Raw genomic sequence first — 24,256 nt, forward strand, 5'->3', positions numbered from 1 at the left:
CATCTTAAAGATCCTAAATTAAAACAAAATTACACGTGAAACTGGAAAAAAAGGGTCTTTCACAGGCAGTTGTGGAAAATAAGACAGAAGAAGCAGGTTCTAGCAAGTTTGGAGGAGAGCAAAGGGGTTCTAGGAAGGCTTTTAAAAAGTGGTAGAATGCCTATTGTATGGGACACTTTCTGAAACAGACTTACATACACTGTAATTGAAAACGAGTGGGTTTGTGTAATATTCACTAGACTTATACCCAATGAATGGAAACTGATTTTGGAGGCTTTGAATATTGCCAATGAAGATGAATAGTGGGGCAAAATAACATGATTCATTCTCCTGTAGGGGTTTAGTAAAAGGATTTCACAAACGGAGCAGGAATTGCTAAAATAAAGTGATAATTTCATAAACTGGGTTAATAATAGATGTTCTTAGCAAAGGTCACCAGTGACCACCATGTTGCTAAATTAATGATCAGTTTTCAGACCTAATCTTAAAAACCTCCTTGGCAGCATTTGACACAGGTGACCTTTACTCATTTTTTTAAAAAAGTATTTTTTTAGAGACAGATCTTGTTCTGTTGCCCAGGATGGAGTGCAATCGTAGCTCACTGTAGCCTACAACTCCTGGGCTCAAGTGACCCTCCCGTCTCAGCCTTCAAGTAGCTGGGACTGCAGGCATGCACCACTACGCCTGGCTAATTTTTAAATTTTTTTTTGCTGTGTTGCCTGTACTCATCTTTTGTTCACTTGGCTTTGATGATATTCCACTTCCTTGAGTGCCTGTTTCCCTGCTGGCTTCATGGTCTCCTGTGCAGGTTCCTCCTTACCTTGGTCTTCTCCATCTGCACTCACTCCCTTGGTGAGCTCATCTAGCCTCACTTTAAATTCTACATGCAAACAATTTGCAAATGTGTATTTCCAGGCTAGACTGCTCTCCTGAATTGCAGATTCACATTACCAATGAGTCAGAAGATGCCGACCTGACATTGCTACCTGGATATGTGCAGAGACATTTCAAACTCCACATTTGATCTTAGTCAAAAGGCCGAGAAGCGATGACATCGTAAACTCAGCATGAGTAAAACAGGAGTCCTGATCTTCACTGCCCTAAATCTGTTCCACCTACAGCCTTCCCCATCTTTACAGTTGCTCAGGCCAAAAACTTAAGTCACTTTTGATTCTTCTCTTTCATTCACACTCCACAATCAATTGCTCAGGAAATCATGTTGGCTTTGCAATCAAAATACATCCAGATTCTGATTATTATCCCTACTTTTACTGCTATATTTGAAAACATAAGTCAGATAGAGCATGCCCTTCCTCTGCTCAAATGCCTCTAGTGGATCCCATCTCACTTAGAGTCAAATCCAAGGTCCTTCTGAGAGCCTCCAACACCCTACTGATCTAGCCCCGCGACCTCTCTGTGCTCATGTCCCACCAAGCTCTCCCTCCCATCTGCTCCGGCCACAGTGGTCTCTGCTGCTCTCAGCACACACCAGGCATGACCCTGCCTTGGAGCTACGCCGTAGCCATCCCCTCAGCATGGAGGGATTTCCTCAGACACTGGCTGACTTCCTCACCTCCTTCAATCCTTTGTGACAAATTATTTTGCAAGAGTGACAGCGTCATTCTTAGCACAAGTTCATTAAAAAAAAAAATCCCAACATGTAATATGTGAAAATTAAGAGGATTTTATTGACTTTTATATGTTCTTGGAGAAAATCATTCACATGTAAAAGTCTGACATTTGATATGAGATTTATTCACACTTTATTTTATACATAAATTCTTTAATTTGTGGGCAGACATAATTTTTCATTTCAACAGGACTTTCACACGATCACAGTCACAAAATTGGCACACTATATTAAAGAACTAAATCAAACCAAGCTAGACAAAGTGTGCAGCTTTATGCCAATTTACATCTCAACATGCACCACCCTTCGTACATGATCTTGGAAGTATCTGCTGTGAGCTTGCTAAAATATTAATCAGAGAATGTCTGAGGTCACAAATGATTGTTTACAAAATAAAACCTCTTTTCCTAGTGCTACTTGTTTTGTTATAGAAAAATATTACAAATAAAAATTAGTGCTATTCAAGGTGTTCGTTTCAAAATCAAATATGATACATAGGTTCAAGCCATTTTTTCTCTCTCACATAGAGACATCACAATACACTATGTGAAGACTGAATTACTGATTAAATGTAGCTTGCCCCCCACTACCGTCTTGGTAATAACAAATGACACACTGTTTACTAGGCCGACTGATTAAAAATGAGAGTGAATTAAAACATTTGCAGGTCTTGGGTACACTTATAATTTGTTTTTTGTTCGAGACTCAGAAAACGGCTAGAGAAACATAACAAAATTTGTATTTCTTCCTGATACAAGAAATTTGTTTAAAAACCTGTAATTATAAAACAGATTTGCTTTTTATAAATGAATAGCTAATTTTTTTCATGGTTGGAATCTTATTTAGAGGTGATTCAAATTTTAATCTGGACCCTCTTCTGGAGGATGGGGAGGAGTGGCAGGTATCATAAGGTACATTCAACAAACAGAGAGATGTTTCAAAGAGGATTACAGAGCACTGTTACAATCAAACCGTAATAGTTCCTTTCTTGTGATTATGCAAATTTTAAAGAAAAGAGGTCTCTCATAAGCTATATACAGCAGTTTACACCTCAGTCTTTCTTTTTCACGTGATATACAGTTAAAATTAATTTATGACAAATACTTGTCACATAAATGTGTGTAGGCACATAGAAACTCTATAGCGTTACTGGAGGGGTGAGGTCTTCTGTGGGATCATGATCCTGGATTCCATTTCCTGAATAAGTGGGACTGAAAACAGGATCAGGATTACTGCGCTTGTTCTTTTCTAAACACATTATGGAAAATATACATGAACAACAGATTGCTGAGAATGTTCAGAAGACATGCTGGTTGAAAACAGAATAGAATATTGGAAAATATAGGACTGACCTCACAGGCAGAAAAATACAAGCTAAGACTAGATCAGCTAGATCCTGTAAGATGTTACTAAAATTAAAACAGATCCCACCTAGGAAAGTCCATAGTCTGAGAAAAACGGTGATTTTTCAAAACTTTCTTTGAACTATAATAAACTTATATAAAACTAAGTAATATTACATTTGAATGTATCGTATACAAAGAACAGATATACTGTACTTATAAAACTATCACTGCTAAGTAAAACATGGCTCTTAAAGTAAGCAACAAAATCACACACAGTTATCTGATTTCTTGAACTAAAAGACAAGAATCTATTCTACTTTCTGGAATAGATTACTCTGATTTTCTTGGTAGTACATGTGCTTTAAATATGCTTGCCGCGCAGCATGGCTGGTATGTATCACCTCTACCAATACCACAGGGTTGGATTCAGCCCAATTGTTTTCTTATAAAAATCAAGCAAACAGGGTTTTATAATATATGTTTATGTATGTATACATGCATACATACTGTACAAATGGCAAGTCTAATTTATCAAATTAAATTTCAAAATTACTCTTTAATGGATGAATTAAGTTATATTTTTGGGTACTGACAATTTTGATGAGGAAGGGAAAGCTTAGAAAAATTTTGTGTAATAAATTTTCAGAGAATATAGAAATCTACAAAAAGTAAAATTTATAAATCCAAGAGTCTGAAAACTGTACAACATACATACTTGTAAGATGAATATTCTTTATTGAAAAAAAGTCATGTAAGTATTAAAAAAAAATTTGACTAACTCCCCTCCCCCCAACCTTATAGTTCACCACCCTGGCAACATACTATTTTTTAAAAAAATACATGTTAGCATCAGGGTTAAAGAACATAATTGAAACAACAAGACAAAAAGAATCGAATATTTTATGCCTATTAAAACATTACCTGTATAATATACTAATTCTTCCCAGCCATGTTTATGCCATGCTGCATTCCGTATGTCTTCCCTGGTCTGAAGATCCTTGTAAGCTTAAAAATAACCACACAGAAGAAGCAAGACTTAAAATATAATGCCCTACATTCCACTAGTACGTCTATTAAGGTGTTGATTCAACTGGTCATCTAGTTTTCTCAGAGACTATTTTGGGTATCTGGGAAAATTGTGAGCTGGTTATTTTGAGCAAAACTGTTAGGCCTTGTGGGAGAAGCAAAATAATTTGCTCTTAATCTTTACAATCTAGTGAATCCAAGCCGTATCTTTACAAACCAAGTGAACTTCTCCAATACCACGTTAAATTCATAACCAGAGACTGTTAGACCAGAGATAAGCAACATCAAATTCAACTGTGCTCAGCATTTACACAGCACCACGCTGACCAGGGCGCAGAACCCGCAGACACCCGGCGGCAAGGTCGGCCCTGTGAGCACCGCGCTCAGTGCAAGGGCGGCGTCCACGGGAGAATGGGGGGAGCTGCCTGCACGTGTGACTTGACCAGGTGGGTCCTGAGAGTTGAAAAGGACATCCCTGACACACAGGAATGGAAAGAAAGGTGCTGCGGGTGGAGGGGACAGCATGGTCCAAGGCACCACCTGGTCCTCGGCGTTGCGGTTTCACGCGGATGCCTTGGTTTCTGATTCCCAACCTGGGCAAGCTCCTTCCAGCCACTTACCAGGGAAATACTTGCTATGCATTGTGACATGTCGGTCAACACTAAAACGTTGCCCAGGGCTCCTTCTCTAAGTTCCAGTTTTTGTTTTGGGACACATGCATTTTCCTACAGGACTTCCTTCTTCCTATGAGAAGATCTACCCTTGTAGGCCTGTCAATTTAACCATCTAAAAACAAAATTTCCCTCTACTATACACAGGTTTGGGAGGCTTTTTAAGTATTGTTAATGAAAAAATTCTTTTTATTGTGGTAAGATACACATAGCATAAAGTTTATCAGTTTTAAGTGTACCACCCAGTGTTGTTGAGTACATTCCCACTGCTGTACAACCTTCATTACGACCCACTCCAAAACTGTATCATCATCCCAAATGAAAGCTCCACATCCATTCAACAGTAAGTCCCATTCTTCCCACCTGCAGCCCCTGGTGACCTCTGTTCTACCTTCTCTGGGGACTTGCCTATTCTAGCACCTCACGTAAGTGGAATCATATACAATATCCGCCCTTTTGCATTCCGGCTTCTATTACCATAATGTCCTAAAGGTTCATCCGCACTGCGGCATGTATTAGAATTTCATTCCTTTTTATGGCTGAATAATGTTCTAATGTATGTCTACCCCACATTTGGGTTGGGGAAGGCACTTGAGCAGGTCCAGGCCCTGAGGGAAGGGGTGGTGGGGGAGCAAAGCCTTGGGCGGGGGGCAGGGATGACATCACAAGTGCAGGGGCAAAGGAAAGGACGCCGTGCTGCGAAACGACGAGCTCTGAGCCCGGCATGCCAAGGCCACGCCTGGCTCAGCTGCTGAGGAGAGACGGGCTCTGGGTGATTGATTTGCCGTCTGTGTGCCCCAGGTATCTCATCTGTGGTTGGGGGTAGTAAGGATTAAAGGGGACGGTGCATAAAATAGTAAAATAATATACTAGAGGGGCCTAATAAAGGTTGGTTCTCTTTTTCTAAAAAATACAGAAACCTGAGGGTAAGTTTTAGGGGCAGGCAGCTGAGAACTCACATCTGAATGTCTCAATACTTTTTCCTACAAAGCAGGAAGTGGGCAGTGGACACCTGGGACACCGAGTGGGGACAACAGTGGACACTTTGGTGTGAAAGGAAGGTGAAGAAGGGCACTGCCTGAGAAAAGACAAAGGCGCCGCCATTTGGCCACTGTTGAAGGCCCAGAGCACCACGCTGCTCCTGGCTTCTGCACGGAAGAGTACCGCGGCGGACTCTTCACCTTGCTGGTGCTCCGCGAAGCCTTTAGTCCTCCCCACAGGTCAGAGGTAAGGGGTCTGCCCTGTGTCCCCCACAGGCTGCGGGAGCTCTGCCACTCACACCCCGGTGCCTGCCTGTTTGCAAGTCCAGGCTCCTTGGCCTGCAGTCCCTGCCCAGGCAGGCGCCAGGTACTGACCTCACCTGGGAGCCAGAGCACGTGGTGACGGCGAAGCTTCCTCCGTCTTACCCTGACCCACCTGGCGCCCGTGCCTAGCCACGCACGGCGATGTCTGGGCCGGTGCGCGGGAGCGCAGCCTCCGAGCTCCCTCTAGGCTGAGAGCAACGGGAGGGAGGGAGGAACCGCCCGGCTTTTCACTTTCTATCATCTGCACAGAGTGTACACTATTTTTGAAACAATAATAAAAACTACTTCACTTCTACCTCAAATCCCTAAAGGTTAAATTACATGTAGTACAATCTCAAAAGGCAGGGAAATGCAGAACACATTTTTAAAAGATTTGTTTTTACACCTACTACATTTGAGAACTCTGAGACTTACGGGGTCAGATCTCAGCTGGTTAGAAAACCAAGCTCTCCGGGACAGCACTGCCCTTCCGTGTTCTACGGGCTGACGGGTTCTTGACGGTATCGCCATTCAGGGCAGGGCTCCCACCTCTTACAGCCAGGAGGCCCCGCGTGGAGCCGAGACGAAGCCAGCAGCCCTGCGCGAGGTGGTGACCGCGGACACTGAGGATGGGGTCTCCTCCCCAGACTCTGGGTGGTGGGCAGAGCTCCAGGGGCACAACGTAAAAACTACTTTTTTTGCCTCAACTTACCCATTCAGACTTAGGATCCTGGCAGCTATCCTACTGTTTAGCTGGTCTGCACATCTGTAGTTTTCTGAGTATTCTTTGTAATTTCCTTTGTCTCCAACACTGGTCCAGTCCTTCCTTCCCACCCTCACCTGCCAGTTCCACGCAGATCCAAGCCTAGCGCACAAGCTACCTTTTACTGATTTTCCCCAAGTCCATGGCACTTTGTAAGCTGTTAAGTCTCCACAGTACCATGAACAAATTCCCTGTATTGATCCTGGTTATTCATACATCTGCTTTATTTCTGTCATTTTCATCTCTGTAAGCCCTGCTACGCTAACACAATAGGACAGACAGGGTCACAACACACGGTGGAACCAAACAGGTCAAACCAACACCTCTGTTAATTGATACAGTCTGGAAATGACTTATGGAAATGACTTCCTTTAACTTTGAAAACCTTTTGCAAATGTGCCCCGAATGTACCTGCAGCATTATCTCAAGCTGTTACTGAGACCCAGTTCATGTCCCAGCAGGGAGAGAGGCACGTACAGCCACAACCAGCACTACACAGGGCTCCGAGGCTCAGGAGAGTGACATTCACTTGTGGGGAGGGGTGACATCTGAGTCAGGCCTTGAAAGATACCTAAGATGGTGCCGAACAAAAGTGGGTGGGGATGGAAAAGGTGAGAGGTTCGGGGTCCTTCCAGGATGGTGAACCACATCTACAAAGGCAGGCAGTGAGAGTGTGTGCACAGGAAGCTGCCGCTCTAGGTAAAACGCAGAACTGCCTCTGAGGGAGCGACGGGAAGTCAGTCTGGAAAGGGGGGTGGGGGCCACTCTATGGAAGGCACCCCATGGCTTCACTATCCTTCCTCATTTGCCACGGATCTATGGCCTTTTCACTGTTGACCTCTTCAGTTCTGGACAGCCCAGCACGTACCACCCCTCTGTGATGTCTGGGTTTGGTATAGTGTTGAAGGTTACTGACTTGACATTTGTTCTACTGCCTAGGACAACTTAGTAATGACCTCTTAAATTCCAGTAATTCAAAAATGAAGGAAAAAAATATATACCCCAAAGATGATGCACCATATATAGCTGCCCAATCTGAGAGAAGAATCCTCCAACTGCTTCATTACTGTCCTGTCGGAAGCGAATTGCACGAGCCCTATAAGACAAAAACAATGTCCACATGCTGAATTAGATATGTTAAAAAGAATGAATAGGCCGGGCGTGGTGGCTCATGCCTGTAATCCTAGCACTCTGGGAGGCTGAGGTGGGAGGACTGCTCAAGGTCAGGAGTTCGAGACCAGCCTGAGCAAGAGCGAGACCCCGTCTCTACTAAAAATGGAAAGAAATTATACGGACAGCTAAAAATATATAGAAAAAAAATTAGCCGGGCATGGTGGCGCATGCCTGTAGTCCCAGCTATCGGGAGGCTGAGGCAGAAGGATCGTTTAAACCCAGGAGTTGGAGGTTGCTGTGAGCTAGGCTGACGCCACGGCACTCACTCTAGCCCGGGCAACAGAGTGAGACTCTGTCTGAAAAAAAAAAAAAAAAAAGAATGAATAGACTAAATCTCCTCCACACTCAGGGGAAGCTTTTTAGGAAAAAGGATTAATTTTTTTCAAACACTTATCATGTTGTTATCACATTATCAAATGCAATAAAAAGTTCTTTTAAGGTATGCAAAATGTAAATATACCTTTCTGTAGCTATGGTAATCATTTTTGTGAAAAGTGGACAGTATTTAATGATGACTATTAAAAATAGAAACAGTAACATGAGAACACGTGGCTGCACTGCTGATTCTTGACATAAAGACAAGAAAATTGGCAGAGGCTAGGACCCACCAACTTAAAAAAAAATTGCTTCCCCAGAACATTCTTTGAGAGGAAGCGAGGGAAACCTGGACACTAGATGCCACAGGGAGACTGGGATTAAAAACGGTTGAAGCCGGGTACAGTGGCCCCAGTCTATAGTTCCAACTACATGAGAAGCTGGGGTGGGAGGATCACTTGAGCCTGCTGGTTTAAAACCAGCCTTGGCAACACAGAGAGATCCCCATCTCAAAAAAGAAAAGGAAAAAAACAAAAACAAAAACAGAGATGAAGAAAGCACATCTTCAAAGCAGCCAAAGACAGTGAATTCTTGAGAAACACACCTGCTCTCTGAACTGTAAGAGGGATTTTGCATTCTGCAACCTTTTTTTTAAATTTCAAAATATTAAGGGGTATAAATGCTTTTGTTCCATGATGAATTGTACAATGCTGAAGTCAGGGCTTTTAGGGTGCCTGTCACCAGAATAGTGTACGCTGTACCTGATAGGTAAGTTTTTATACCTTTCCCCTCCTCTCTTCCTCCTTAGTTTCCAGGATTCTGCAACCTTTTGACAGCGCATGGAAAAACCACAAAAGTAAAGCTCCTTGGCAGTACACCATCACTACCACCACTATTATGGACAAAGATGCTTCGGTTTTTTTTCTTTCTTATTAGAGCAAATCATTTGGAAAATGAGTACCAAAGGCATTCATTATATACTATGTATGAAGGAAAGTGCAAATATATATCTATGTGTATAACATAAAATTGTGATTCAATTGATTAAAAATTGGCATGTCTTAAACTTTCTTTTTTAATATTTTGCACTGCAAAAGGTATCAGCTCTTTAATTTAAATACTTCCTTTTATGTCTGTATCAGGTACTTTGTTTTTATATTTAGCAATGCATTTGAATTCCTGAAAATGTTTAAAAATGTACATATTTTTCCAAAAGCACTTTTCTAGAATCAAAAGTGAAAAAGAACAAAGGGCTTCAGATGATGTCAGCACGCCAACAGGAACAGCACATTTGGGCCCATCAAGAGACCCCACACCACGGACCACTTAGCAAATTTATATCAACACTGCCCAGGCTCTGTGGCCTGAAGTCTCAGTCACATAAGGTCCCAGAGTAGACAGGACTTGGGAAGACAGATTCATCCTCACTCATTTAAAAGAGCTGGAGGCACACGAACAAGGATACCAATCTACCAATGTCTACAGCGAGAGACAATTCTCAAGGGACAAAGTGCTTGAGGGGTCTTGCCCAGTGCATTCTCTTTCTGGAGGCGAACTTTCTCTGCACGGAATTGTAACATCTGCAAGAGGGGTATGGAATCAGAGCAAGCGCAATCTGCCGTGTGGGCAATGCAGCCAGGCTCCCGCAGGCCACGCTGTACACCTCTGCTCTCCTCTGCCATGGGCTCAGTGCCACCGGGGTGCCCGACTCAGGCATTCAGGCTCCTCTCGTGAAGGAGGGCTCACTTGCTATTGCGCCCACGGGTTACCCACAAATATTATTAAATTCTTTAACCTCTACATTTAGAATTAAGTGATCAGTATCTTCACAAAAATTCCAAATTTGATTGATCAATTACGCAAATCACTTTAACATGCATTCTAACTCTGCTCAGAATGAAAAAAACTGTCTTTCATTGATAGTGATAAATATTCCAGATTATTCATCTCATTCTCAATTTTTCTAATTTATTTATAGTAGGCAAAGAAAACATACTTGCCTTAGCCTGGTAATAATCAGAAGCATGTACTGAAGAGGAGATCACCATCTTAAATAGCCACCTATGTGCCAAAATACAAACTGAATGCTTAACTGGCTTTATACATAATTTAAAAAATAACTGAATAACCCCAGTACGTCCTTGTGGATTCCAGGGCAAGCAAGCCTTAATTAATAACATGCAAAAACTGAAGTAGTGAGTGATACTATTCTGTGAAGAGTTAAATAATTACATTTATAGCCCAAAAATAAAAGGATAAAAACCATAAAAATTGCTTGACAAAATAAAATGGTGTCTATAATAGCAGTGTACAATGAAGTATGTATTACTTAGTTTTCAAATTAAAAGAAGTTCTAACTTGCATTATTTAGCCTTTGATGATCCAAGAAAAGATTCATTAGAAATAAAGATCACAGAACCACTTGGAGCTGGAGGAGATCTTAGAAATCACTTAATGCAAAGCAAGAAATTTCATAACTGAAAAAGGAAAAAGGAGAACCACATACAAGTTGAAAATAAGTAAAAGGCAAAGGTTGTCATTTAAAGATAAAGAAACCAAGGGTCAGAGCTGTCGAGTAACTCATACCCAAGGCTTTTCCTCAGCACCCCACAGCCTCCCTGTTTGTGGGAGAATAAGGTTGTAAAATGCCAGCTTAGGAAATGGAAATATGAAGTCTTAATATGAAAATTAAGAGTTAGCATAATTACCTCAAAGACATATACACAGACCCTTCCCCCACAAAAAAGGAAAAACAGAAAAAAATTAAGGCACAGATATACTTCAAGTTTCAAGGAAAAAATGCTCAAAATCTTTTGGGTTTTTTTGTTTTTCAAAACTTTTTTTTTGTAGAGATGAGGTCTTGCTGTTACCCAGGCTGGTTTCGAACTCCTGGCCTCAAGCTTTCCTCCTGGCTTGGCTTCCCAAAGTGCTGGTATTAAAGGTGTGAGCCACTTTGCCCAGCCTGTTATGTGGTTTTTTTACCACAATAAAAAAAAGAAAAAACAATTTTTTTAGGCCAGGAGTAGTAGCTCATGTCTGTAATTCCAGCAATTTGGGAGGCCGAGGTGGGAGTATCGCTTGAGGCCAGGAGTTTAAGACCAGCCTGGGCAACATAGCGAGACTCTGTCTCTACAAAAAATAAGAAGAATTAGCTGGGCATGATGGCTCGTGCCTATGGTCCCAGTTATTCGGGAGACTGAGGTGAGAGGACTGTTTTGAGCTCAGGAGTTTGAGGTTGCAGTGAGCTATGACTGCGCCACTGCCTGCCAGCCTGGATGACAGAGTGAGACCCTGTCTCTCAAAAAAAGAAAAAAAAATTTAAATTTACCATCTTAACCATTTTTAAGTGTGCAGTTCAGTAGTGTCAAGTATATTCACAACATTGTTCAATGAATCCCCAAAGAAAACTTTTTCATTTTGTAAAACTGAAACTCTACACCCACTAAAGACCAACTCCCTCTTCCCCCTTTGCCCAGGCCCTGGCTTCCACCCTTCCCTTTTCTGTGTCTATGATTTTGACTACACTGAATACCTCATATGAGTGGAATCATATACTATTTGTCCTTTTATGGGTGGCTTATTTCTCTTAGCATTATGTCCTCCTCAGGATTCCTCCATGGAAGGAAGTACATGACAGGGTCCTTAAAAATAAGGACTTCCTTATTTAAAAAAAAATGCATAATATTCTTTTTTTTTTTTTTAAGACAGTCTCGCTTTGTTGCCTGGGCTAGAGTGCCGTGGCATCAGCCTAGCTCAAAGCAACCTCAAACTCCTGGGCTTAAGCGATCCTCCTGCCTCAGCCTCCCGGGTAGCCGGGACTACAGGCATGCGCCACCATGCCCGGCTAATTTTTTTCTATGTATATTTTAGTTGGCCAGATAATTTCTTTCTATATTTTTAGTAGAGACGGGGTCTCGCTCTTGCTCAGGCTGGTCTCGAACTCCTGACCTTGAGCAATCCAGCTGCCTCGGCCGCCCAGAGTGCTAGGATTACAGGTGTGAGCCACCGCACCCGGCCCAAAATGCATAATATTCTATTACATGTATATACCATGTTTTCTTTATCCATTCATCTGTCGATGAACATTTGGGCTGCTTCTATCTCTTGGCTACTGTGAATAACGCTGTGATGAACACGGTGATGGAAGTATCTCTTTAAGATCCTGCTTTGAATTCTTTTGGATATACGGTCAGAAATGGGACTGCTGGATTGTACTGAATTCTATTTTCAATTTTTTGGGGAACCTCCACACTACTTCCCATAATGGCTGCAACATTTCACATTCCCAACAGCAGTGCACAAGGGTTCCCACTTTTTTGCTTCTTTGTCAGCACTTGTTATTTTCTGTTCTTTGCGGGGCCATCCTAAAGGGCGTAAGGTGGCATCTCATTGTGGTTTTGATTTGCATTTCTCTTATGATTAGTGATGTTGAGCAGATTTTCATGCTTGTTGGCCATTTCTATATCTTCTTTGGAGAACTATCTATTAAAGTCCTTTACCCATTTTTAAACTGGGTTATTTGTATTCTTTTTATTAAGCTATAAAAATTCTTTATATAGTCTGGATTCAAGTCGCATATCACATATATGATTACCAATATTTTCTCCTTTTATGGGTGGCTTTTAATTTTCTTATTCTTTTAATTTTTAAAATGTTGTCCTTTGATGTCCAAAAGTTTTTTAATTTTGATGAATTCTAACTTATCAATATTTTTTCTTTTGTGGATTGTGCTTTTGTTATATCTAAGAACTCTCTGCCTAACCCAAGGTCAAAAAGATTTTCTCCTACATTTTCTTCCAAAAGTTTTATATTTTAGCTCTTATATTTATGTCTGTAATCCATTTTGAGTTAATTTTTGTATATATTGTGAGGTAGGGGTCCAAATTCATCTTTTTGCAAGGATACCCAGTTGTTCCAGCACCCTTTATTGAAAAAACTATCCTTCTCCCATTGAATTGTCCCAGTATCTCTGTCAAAAATCAGTTGCTCTTAAATGTATCCTATAGATCTGCATGCTTCCCCTTATGCCGGGACTATACTGTCCTGATTATGCTAGTTTTGTAGTCAGCATTGAAATCGAGAAGTATGAGTCCTCCAACTTTATTCTTTTTAAAGGTTATTTTGGCTATTTTGGGTCCTTTGTATTTCCAAAGCCTACTGGGATTTTGATAAGGATTCTGCTGATCTATAGATCGATTTGGGGAAAACTTGGTATTTTGCTACTCAAAATAAGAAGGAAAAAAAGAAGCAACTGTATCATTGAGATGCTCTATGTCAGCGCTTCCCAACCTTTTTGGCACCAGGGGCTGATCTGATGGAAGACAATTTTTCCACAGACTGGGGGCGGGGGCATGAGGTGTCGTGGGGGGGCAGTGCGGAGCTCAGGTGCTGATGTGCGGCCCATTTCCTAACAGGCCATGGACCGGTAACAGGACGCAGCCTAGGACTGCAGCTCTATGTGACAAAAGCAGTGTTTCAGAAAAGATAATATTTAAGAAGTATATAAAATAACCTCATGCAGTATAGGTCTTTTGTTTAAAAAAACAGAGTCCTTATCTTTTAGAAATATATACAGTACTGAAATATTTACGAATGAAATAGTATGCTGTCCAGGATTTAATTCCAAACAATCTGGGTTGGGGGAGTTGGACCTAAACTAGATTGGCCATGTGTTGATAATTATTGAAGCTAAGTAATGGATACGGAAGAGGGATCCATGTTATTTTCCTCTCTAGTTTGATATGTTTGAAAAACTTCTTAATAAAAAGTAACCCAAACAATATTCTAACATCAAGTCATGATATCATCCTCAGATTTTTTTCCCTAGAATTATCACTATGGCCTAAAATAATCTATTAATAAGACTTACAAACTCACCATTCAGTAATATACTCACCAGTAATTGCCCCATTCAATCATGGTTCCTGGCTGAAAAGAGATTTAGATTTTGATGTGTTAGTTCTTCTGTGAAAAAATATGGAAATAGCATAAAAAATACCAAGTGACAAAAGTTATAAATTAACTTTTAATAATATGGGATGTAATAAATTAAACAATGTAACAAAATGTTATTACTAATTGTGTTCCACCCCACAGTGGGAGTAGTATTTTACAGCTTCATACAGGAAGACAACATATACATAATGCAAGAGTTATCGATACATTTATGGTTATCAAAACCGTAGGCGGGCTCATCCTTCAGATGCACTGAAATCATGATTGAATGAATTGTGGGTATCCATTCAGACCTTATTGTCAATTTTTTTTTAAGAGATGAGGTCTTGCTATGTTGCCCAGGCTGGAGTGCAGTAGTTATTCATAGGCGCGATGCTCCGTTTCCAAGCTGGGCCAGTTCACCCCTCCTTATGCAACCTCGTCGTGGTCCCCCACTCCTCGGAAGTCACCATATTGATGCCAAATTTAGTGTGGGTACCCAATGGGGGCACAGTGTACTACAGCTCAGAACTCCTGGGCTCAAGTGATCCTCCCACCTCAGCCTCCCGCAGAGTTGGGACCCCAGCTTATCGTGAAATTTTTACAAGTTCAGTTTGGGCTGGGTAAGGTGGCCAGCCTAATACAGATCTACTGATATGCATTCTTTTTAATAATGCTGCTATCTGGGGCTTTCTTTCTAGTACTTACTTAGTAGGGAAATATCTAGAAAGTGTTATAAAATATTATTCCCTTTTTACTCTTATAGTATTGTATAATTTGTTCAACAGTCACAACATTTATTAGTTGCTCTTTTTCAACTATAATAGTGGCTATATATTGTACCTAGTCCTGCACTTTAGTTCTTTCCTCTTAAAAACAGAAATGCTATTTGGAAAAATACTACATAATAAGAATTACGCATAAGGTCATAAAAACAAAAAAGCTTAGCAGAAGAGAGGGAAATGAGAAAGAAAAAAGGAAAAATAGGAGGAGGACTGGACAGCAGAGAAAACAATTCAAATCCAAACATAATGCTAAACACACATCACATCACACTGTGCACTCAAGTTTTGCTGTCAGCATTAGGAAGTTTTTGTGCTTCTTCAAAGAGCAAAAGGACAGTTAACTCGTATTTCAGTACTTACTCGGAGTTGGTAAGACCTGAGTTCATATATATTAGGTCCTGATCGTGGGACAGGCTCATTCCAGAAACTGAATTCCAATAGTAGCTGATTCTTCCTAGAGAGAAGCATGTTGCTTCTTGCTTTACGGAATTCCACAAATTCCTATGAGTGAAAAAAATGTGCTCGTGAAATCTTCTAGTATTTATATACAAAAGCCCACTTTAGTAACATTTGTGTTCCTATAGAACACTGTTATAAAGAGGAGAATCAATACGTCTCAGTTGGCCTGAGAAGTCCCAGTTGACACGGGTTGAACTAATATAATGCTAACAGCATTCCTTTTCATTCTCAAAAGTGTCTAGATTTAGATGATAAACTATACGGTCATCCTAATTATTTAAATGACAATGTAAACAAATTTAATTTCCTACATTTTCAGATTCTCCTAACAGTGGTGGCATATTAATACAGGTGACATGGAGATCACAAAACAGCAGATAATTCAAAAGGCATTTTTATTTGTCTGGGAATCTATACAAAAGATTTTCTTCCCCAGTGATGTGTGGGTGTTAAAATTCTCTCTACTAACATGTGCCTATTAGTGAAGGCAGGGCTAGGATAGCAAAGTCTGCCCAAGATAAAGAGTATGTGCGTGGATGACAGTTCCTGAAGTGGACAGTGTTAGGAAATCCAGGGCTGTGTCAACCATGCTGATTTACCCGTTTTAAAGTACTAGCTTATCACTTTTAAGGTACAATTGATTTTACAATAAGGACTGTTATTTTAGTAGTATTACAGCTGGTTACTTTATGTTTAAATGCAACTTTAAGAGTCCAAATAGTAAAATTTCTACTATAACAAATGAATGACCTACTAACAAAAACTGATGACAGAAAAAGAGTCATTTGTTTCCATACTAACATTTACTATGTCATTAGTTTGAGTAAGCAAACAGTTTGAAAATCATTACCTGATTTCCTCTGAGTTTATTCATGACTTCCGTGAGGGCTGGATAGCCTCCTTCGTACCTCCAAAGATGGACTGAAACGCATTTTAAAAGACAGTATACATTTAGAGTTTCATGGTATGTTTACCTCGAAAATATTCTAATATGCATAATGTTAACATAGTACAAAACTGTAATGTGCCATGTGTTGGACTATGAGTTATAGCATAAGGTTTTAATAATATATTTAAACATTGAAAACAATTAAAAAGTAGTTTTTTGCAATGAATTATTGAAGAAGCTACTTTAAGCATAAAACTAGATTGAGACTTAGAAAGCTTTGATTATAAAACCAAGCATTAAATCAGAACATTACTTAAGTGTTACAGTAATGCTTAAGGAAGAGTGTTTATTCCAAAGACTTCTGCTTCCTACCAGCTTGGTCCTGCTCGCCATACCACGTGTTCCAAGTCCCCACCAAAGTACAAGGGTAATGTTTATCTTCATGAATCTTTGGCAACACCTCTTGACTTAAAGAGAAGAAATAGCAACACTAATTAAATAGCCAACAAAATTTTACCAGGTGAACAACACATGATCAATAACAGGAAAAAGACCACCTACTCTGTGTTCTGGCAAATGATTTCAGAACATATTTATGATAAAACAATGGTATTGTATTCTAACATCCCACTTAACAGAAGCTTAGCTTTCTGATACCCCAACTATCTAGAAGAGTTGTAAGCAACTCAAGTATAATGATAAAAATGATAAAAAAGAGCCAAAAGTCCCAAGATTCCAGGAGCTCTGGGTCTATTATTTGCCATTTCTGAAAAAAAAAAAAAAAAAAAAAAAAAAAGAAAGAAAAGAACTACTTAAGAATGTGATGTTTATAAAAGCTTAGTTCTTGGTTCCAAAGATAGGAAGAATCACAGACATGGAAATAGTTAGAAAAGAACATGGAAGAAATAAGAAAGATGGAAAGGGAAGAAAGTAATGTTTAAGACAGAGGCAGACAACAGAAGCAGCACCAGCAGGCGGAGGTAACCGGAGTAGAGAAGAAACTGGCCTTAAGAAAGGAGGAAGAAGACAGAGCTAGACACAACACAGTCTGGAAGCAACCCCAACCTCCAACAGTCCCAAAGGGCATCGACGTGGCAGAAGAATCAAAATTGAAGATACAACGTGAAGCATAAATCAGGTCCTACTCAAGTCAACCAGCAGAGGGGATGTAAGAGGTATCACAGTCTCATACAGGACACACCAACGCATTCCCATTGGCTGTGCAGGAGCAGTGGCAACGCCACGTGGCAGCATATTAATTTGACAGAGGTGTCAGAGCAGAGCGTGGCTCCATGGAAGCCTCCCTATGGTACGGATTCTAACGTACAGGGAAGAGGCATAACTGTTCTATGCCAAGAGAAAAGCTGGAGCCTACACACTTTTTGAATAGAAAAATGATGATGAAAAAGTACAGTACAGATTCAACAATGGATGCAAAAGGATACCAAGGGTTGGAAACAGAACCTGTTCAAATTATTTGCTGATCCCGAATGATACTAAGCTAGTGATCACCACCAGATGCTGGGGCACCAGGTTTGGGTGTATGTGGACAGTTAACTGAGGAAAGTTCCAAATGGCCTATGTCTAACTGAAAACCCTTATGTCTTTATGACCTGAAAAACTGTACAATGACCACACCATGTGTATATTGTAAAGAGTGGCATTTCCTTTTTAAATTAAGATCTGATATTCAATGTGTCTGATGCATAACCCATGAATGTTCAGAAATAATATGGGACTGATGAAAATTGGGGATGGGGAAAATGGATTATATTAGGGAAAGGAAATGGGTTTCTTTTTTGCCAATGACATAAGCAGAAAGTAAATAACCCTGACTTGGAGCCAATGCAGAGGAAGCCAGTACAGGTGACCCAGGTAGGGTCCAGAAGGGGCCGGGGCCACGACAATGGGCTAGGCTTTTCACCAATACAAAGTGACACATGGATTTGTAGCCAATCCTCTTTGCCAGGAACCCAAACCTGCTCCTGGGAGCCCTGGCCTTACCTGAATGGAGGTTGTAAGGCAGGCAGTACTTGTACCCAGAACTGGATGGGTTGGGCAGAATCCCATTATTGGGACCCCTAAAAAACCAGGCAGGAGTTAAGTCTTTATGTTCTGGAAACAGGGAGCTGCTGAAAGTTTCAAAGAAAAGAAAAAACATAATGAAGGAGAAAACAGAACTCAAACAGATCAGTCTGACAAACTTTTCGGTAATATATTACAGGACAGGATGGAGATACAGGTATAGCTTTAAGTCCCCAAAAATTGTCGGAAAGGAGGTTATTGGGAATGGGGCCCGAAAGGCTTGGAGAGGGAGATGAAGGAGGAACAAGCAAAGAGAATGAAAACACACGTCATGAAGAATGCCCAGCCCTAGGTGGCTAACTAATCACAAAGAACTAAGGAAGGGGTTAAGTAAAACATGGTGAGGGACACAGACAGGGAAGGTGGAACAGCAAGGTGATTCTACACGCTGAGTTTGAAGTGAGAGCAAAACATCCAAAGAGAAATATGAATAGATAGCCAGAAATCTGAGACAGGAGATGAAGTGATTAAAAACAGGACAACAGGGAAACATCAGCATAGAAAACAAATTTCATTTTATGAGAAAAGATTAGAAATAAACATCTGCTTTGTTTTAGGGCACTTTTTTTTTTAAACAAAGAGAAATGTGCTGAAGTTAGCAAGAAATTCTATGCTAAGTTACATTTCATGAACCACCTCCAAAAATAAAACAATAAAACACAAAAAGTTTTTGCTTCTGAAAATTATGCTGATTATGGAGACAAAATCATTTGCTTTCTCGTGAAAGTAGTAGATATTAAAGGTAAAAAATTTTTTCAGTACATTTGCTCAAAACTGATCATTAAAATACTATCTGTTTACTTAATTAGAACTAATGAGCTTAATTCTCCCTTTAGTCTTAAAGTTCACAAATTCTGTAAGAGGGTGTGGACCTCATATCACGTAAGAATCAGCTGAAGGGACTTGAGATCCCAGAGACGGGAGACTGGGGAAGAAGTGGCAGCTATGTTCAAATCCATACAGGACTTTCATATGGCGGTTTCACTTAGGAGTGAAATTGAACACAGTGAGGTCACGGGCATGTGAGTTCTAACTCCTAACACTCAAAGCTGTTCAGAGATGGAGCTCATTTAAGCACTGGCAGTCGGGAAGGTCTGCACAAAGGACTCAAGCACTGGATGAGAACATGGACTAGACAGATGGCTTTGCACGGTTCCTGCCAGCCTTAAGAGTCTGGTTACATTCTAAACTCTGATAGGCTATGCGATGACTTAGCTGGGTGAATGCTTAAAATCAAAATGCCTCTGGCAATACCACACAGAGCTCAGTTTAAGAGCCTCTGAACATTCACTTTAAAAGAGAGAGATGAAAGATCTCACTTTCTGCTATCTAGTGTTAGTTGAACCAACTAATATTAAAATCATTATTTTTCCCCAAGTAAAGGATAGTTTGGTATACACACCAAATTTTGTTGTATGCTTCTAGGCATTCCGGTTTAACATTGTGAACTGAAACAAAAGAAAATCCAACGATAAACTTATGAACAAAGGAAAAAAGAGTCAACTATGAAGATAGCAAACCTATCACTCACACTGTAATTTGTACAGACTGCTTGTTTCCTTTTTGGCTAGGAGATTAGAGTGAGCATCTTTTCTTGGATCAACTTTCCGGACAAATAAAGATTTTAACCAGCTGTCTTCTCGAGGCCTGCTATTGGAAGATGTCAGTTGCCTATGGAATAACAAAGGTGGTGTTATTTTCATAAAGTCATCAATTTTTTCAGCAAGCATGAACTGAACATATATTCTTGGCACTGTGCCAGAACCTGGGATACCACAAAACATCTGCTCTCCATGACAACTGCGTGCACTCTAGACAGCAGGAACAGAGAAATATGTAAAAGTAACTTGTGGCACTCCTAAGAAATTTCCCATGTTTATTTTAGCACTTTGTGCTATGTGTTTTTCCCTTCCCCAAAGCATTTTTTGACACAGAAAAAGTATACATGGATACCTAAAGTAGTCAAATGCATAGAGACAGAAAGAATGTTGGTTGCCAGGTGGTAGGGGGAGGGAAGAATAGGAGTTATTGTCTAATGGGTACAGAGTTTCAGTTTAGGAAGATGAAAAATTTCTGAAGATGGATGGTGGTGATGTTTGCCAACGATGTGAATATACTTAATGCCACTTAACTGTACACTTAAAAATGGTTAAAATGGTAAATTTTATATTATGTGCGTTTTACCATGATTTAAAAAAATATTTCATCTGGAAACAGTAGTGATGGCTGCACAGCAATATCAATGTAATTAGTACCACTGAATTATACACTTAAAATGATTAAAATGGCAGATTTTATATATGTTTATATATATATATGTTACCAGAATAAAAAGTGAAAAAAATATACAGGAAAAATGAAATGAATTTCTTTAAAAAATTATTTACCCTGAACTAAATTAACTTTAGAATCAAGATTTTTAACTGTCACAAAAACCTAAGAATATAAGCTTAATTAACACACAATTTGCTAATTTTCATCTTATAATTTCTACTACACATTGTCAAGAAGTGAAGATAAATTTGACTGACGTAACAAACTATACTTTAACCAAGAATTTTTAAGCGCATGTTTAACTCCCATAAGCCAGCTGGTGGGAATACAAATTTGTATGACCTCCCTAGAGGGCAGTGTGGCATTATCTGTATCAAAATTGAAACCCTGTACGACTTTCAGTTCAATAATTGCACTTGCAGTTATGTCCTACAGGCAGCTATATTTAGACAAGTACACAAAGCTGAATACAGAAAATGTTCATTACTGTTTTGTTTCCGGTTTTCTCCTGGTATCAGCAATTTGGATACTCATTAACTGGTCAAATAAATTAGGGAATATCCCACATTAGAAAATATACAATCATTAAAAAGAATGAAGTAGATCTACATGCACTAATTTGTTAATATCTCTGAGATAAATAATGTGGAAAAAGCAAGCCCAACAGAACTATATATGCACATGCAAAGTAAACTGTTAATCGTGGTTACATCTGGGAAACATGACTGGGTAAGGGGTAGGAGGAAATATTTTTCCTTTTCATTGTAGGTTTTCTGAACCATTTGAAAAATTTCTATATACATGTATTATTGTTATGATTAAAAGTTAGCTAAAATATCTAAAAATGCTTGTTTAGAAACCCCTCTATGGGTAAAGTTAATTCTCTATAACGACTGAAAACAGGATTTTTCAGAACCTGGTCATGACTCATCCTCTAACTTCACATAACCACAATCGAATGACAAACTGTGTCCGCTTCATCCTCCTCATTTTTGCTTAAATTTGCATGCAGTAAAATATACTCTTTCTTTTTGCAGACAGTTCTACGAGTTTTGACAAATCCATAAAGTCATGTAACCACTACAGCAATAAGATACGCAACGGTTTCTTCACCCCCTAAAATCCCTCCTTTTGTAACAACCCCTCTTCCCACCTCTGCTCTGTTTTCTGTCCCTACAGTTTTGTCTTTTCCAGAATGTCCGATATATAGAATCCCACAGAATATAGCCTTTTGAATCCATGCCCCTTCTCTCTGCACAATTCCTTTTATAATCGGCAACCTAGTCTCTGGCCAGGTCTATTACAGCATACCCTTTATAGTTTTTTTTTTTTTTTTTTTTGGGACAGAGTCCTACTCTGTTGCCCCAGGGTAGAGTGCATTGGCATCATCATAGCTCACTGCAACCTCCAACTCCTGGGCTTAAGTGATCCTCATGCTTCAGCCTCCTGAGTAGCTGGCACTACAGGTGCGTGCCACAACTCCTGGCTAATTTTTTCTATTTTTTGTGGAGACAGGGTCTCGCTCTTGCTCAGGATGGTGTCAACAGAAAAGAAGACAAACTCTGTAAAATAATTTAAGGAGGTTTATTCTGAGCCAAATTTGAGGACCATGGCCCAGAGCCACGCCCAAGAAGCCTTGAGCAAGTGGCCTCGCTGTAGGTGGGTTACAGTTTAGTTTTATGCATTTCAGGGAGACAGGAATCACAGATAAAGTCATAAATCAATACATGGAAGGCATACATTGGTTTGGCCCCAAAAGGTGGGACATCTCAAAGTGGGGGCTTACAAGTCATAGGTGGATTTAGGGATTCTTTAGTTGACAATTGGCTGAAAGAGTTAGGCTTTGTCCAAAAGACTCGGAATCAGCGGAGAGGAATGCTTAAGAAAAGGGTCTTCTATATTTCATGTGATGTTATACCGGAATGAGGTTGGGAAGTAAACCACATCATAAAAACCTGTTTACTGAGATTTTATCATTCATAGATGTGACTCACCAGGTCCCCTCAGAAAGGAATTTTTTTGGCAAAGAAAAAGATCAGAATTCAGTCCTCAATGGTCTGGAACTCCTGACCTCAAACAATCCTCCTGCTTCAGCCTCCCAAAGTGCTAGGATTACAGGCGTGAGCCACCTCTCCTGGCTATAGTTTTTAACTGACCCACAGATAAGTGTCTTCTGCCCCTTTCCTAGATTGTGCCAGGAGCAGTGATGTGCTGGGATTTCAAGTGGCAAAGATAAAGCTCAGGATCTTAGCCAGCACTTCAAAACAGGGTCTGGATGCTGATGGGTCAGTGTAAACCTCTTCTTGGGGACCTCTATAGAAACACTATGTGATTTTCTAGACTAGGTGTTTCTGTCTGTCAGACTTGCTTAAGGACACAGACACCACCAGGCAAACATTAAAAGAGCTCGTGGCCGCAGGTATTAAAAGGGAGGACTAGGAATTTAAACCAGGGACAAGAAAGAAAAACTCTCATGAGGGCAAATTCCCCACTGCTTCAAGAAATGAACATGTGGATTCCACATTACAATAATATAAATTCCTATTCTTATTCAACAAAGGTATTTTAGAAATAAGAGTACTCTAATTTCGCTTTAGGCAGCTTTTTTCTTTTTATGCTTCAAAAATCGACTTGCTGTTTTACTGAACAAATATTACAGAGCAATTTTCTCCCCTAAGATGTTCTTTTAATTTAAAAATCAATTCATAGGATATTGTTTCAATCGGGCTAGAAACCAGATAAAAAGATTTTTGAATGTGAACTTATAAAATATATAAACATAAAATTAACAATGAACTGTTTTCTAATGATCAAAAAACATAAAAGCATGCTTTCAAACCCTTCAAAGATTAAAAAGCAGCAAACTCACATTAAACAAGCAAAATAACAAACTTAATATGAGTACATGCAATTTTTCTTATAAGTACATAGGACAAAAACATATAGTTCTAAATGGGGATTCTTCCATTTTGCTTTTACTATACGTTAAAATTTCTTAGAATTAAGAAAGTGTTAATGGTGGTACACTTTGGGGAGGATTAGAGGGAGAGGGAAAAGAGACAGCTTTCCCCATATACTATGTTTTTTCCTTTTGTACATTTGTAGGTACAAAAATTATATGCATACTCTTAGATAATACACTTAAACTACTTAGGACAGCACTTGATATATACTAATGGGTTAAAAAGTTTTTAAAACTATTTTTTCAATAAAACAAACTTTTCTAAAATTAAAAAGAATTTACATATAAGAACTATTAGTTCTTTAGCAAAAACTAACATCATATGGTATCCATTTCTGTTTTCAATTCACTCTTTGATTACAAACAATAAACTCAATCTGAAGGCAATTCTCCAAATGATTCATGGTAAAATTCATTTCAATAAAAACACATTTTGGGATATTTATTTAATATCATGAAGCAAAACGGCAAATACATAAAATTAGTGATAGACAAAGTAGAAAGTTTTAAGATTTGTTTGTGGGACACTGTATTATATAATCAACAATTAAAAAAGCAGTACGATGAATGTTTCTAAAAATATCATACTAGGGAGTTTCATGTAAAAAAAGAAATACTCAACAAGGCAATCATTACTAATAGTTTTTAATGTATCCTTCCA

At 39.5% G+C, this 24,256-nt stretch overlaps 1 protein-coding gene across 2 annotated transcripts in view; it reads right to left on the bottom strand.

The window, feature by feature from the left end:
* Positions 1 to 1,734: 1,734 nt before the first annotated feature.
* NIPSNAP2 (nipsnap homolog 2) overlaps positions 1,735 to 24,256 on the bottom strand; it is a 28,649-nt gene continuing 6,127 nt past the window's right edge. The window contains exons 2-10 of one of the 2 annotated variants that reach the window (XM_045543217.1): positions 19,891 to 20,030; positions 19,762 to 19,807; positions 16,647 to 16,741; positions 16,236 to 16,306; positions 15,287 to 15,427; positions 14,104 to 14,135; positions 7,721 to 7,815; positions 3,898 to 3,981; positions 1,735 to 2,841 (exon numbers count right to left, since the gene is read on the bottom strand). In XM_045543217.1, the coding sequence (XP_045399173.1) occupies positions 2,777 to 2,841; positions 3,898 to 3,981; positions 7,721 to 7,815; positions 14,104 to 14,135; positions 15,287 to 15,427; positions 16,236 to 16,306; positions 16,647 to 16,741; positions 19,762 to 19,807; positions 19,891 to 20,030 (769 nt within the window). In that variant the 3' untranslated portion in view covers positions 1,735 to 2,776. Of the gene's footprint in view, positions 2,842 to 3,897; positions 3,982 to 7,720; positions 7,816 to 10,207; positions 10,269 to 14,103; positions 14,136 to 15,286; positions 15,428 to 16,235; positions 16,307 to 16,646; positions 16,742 to 19,761; positions 19,808 to 19,890; positions 20,031 to 24,256 lie in introns of those variants that run through there. The other variant, XR_006733422.1, reaches the window with a different exon arrangement.

This window comes from Lemur catta, chromosome 2 (assembly GCF_020740605.2).
Source record: "Lemur catta isolate mLemCat1 chromosome 2, mLemCat1.pri, whole genome shotgun sequence".
In the NCBI taxonomy this organism is placed as follows: domain Eukaryota; kingdom Metazoa; phylum Chordata; class Mammalia; order Primates; family Lemuridae; genus Lemur; species Lemur catta.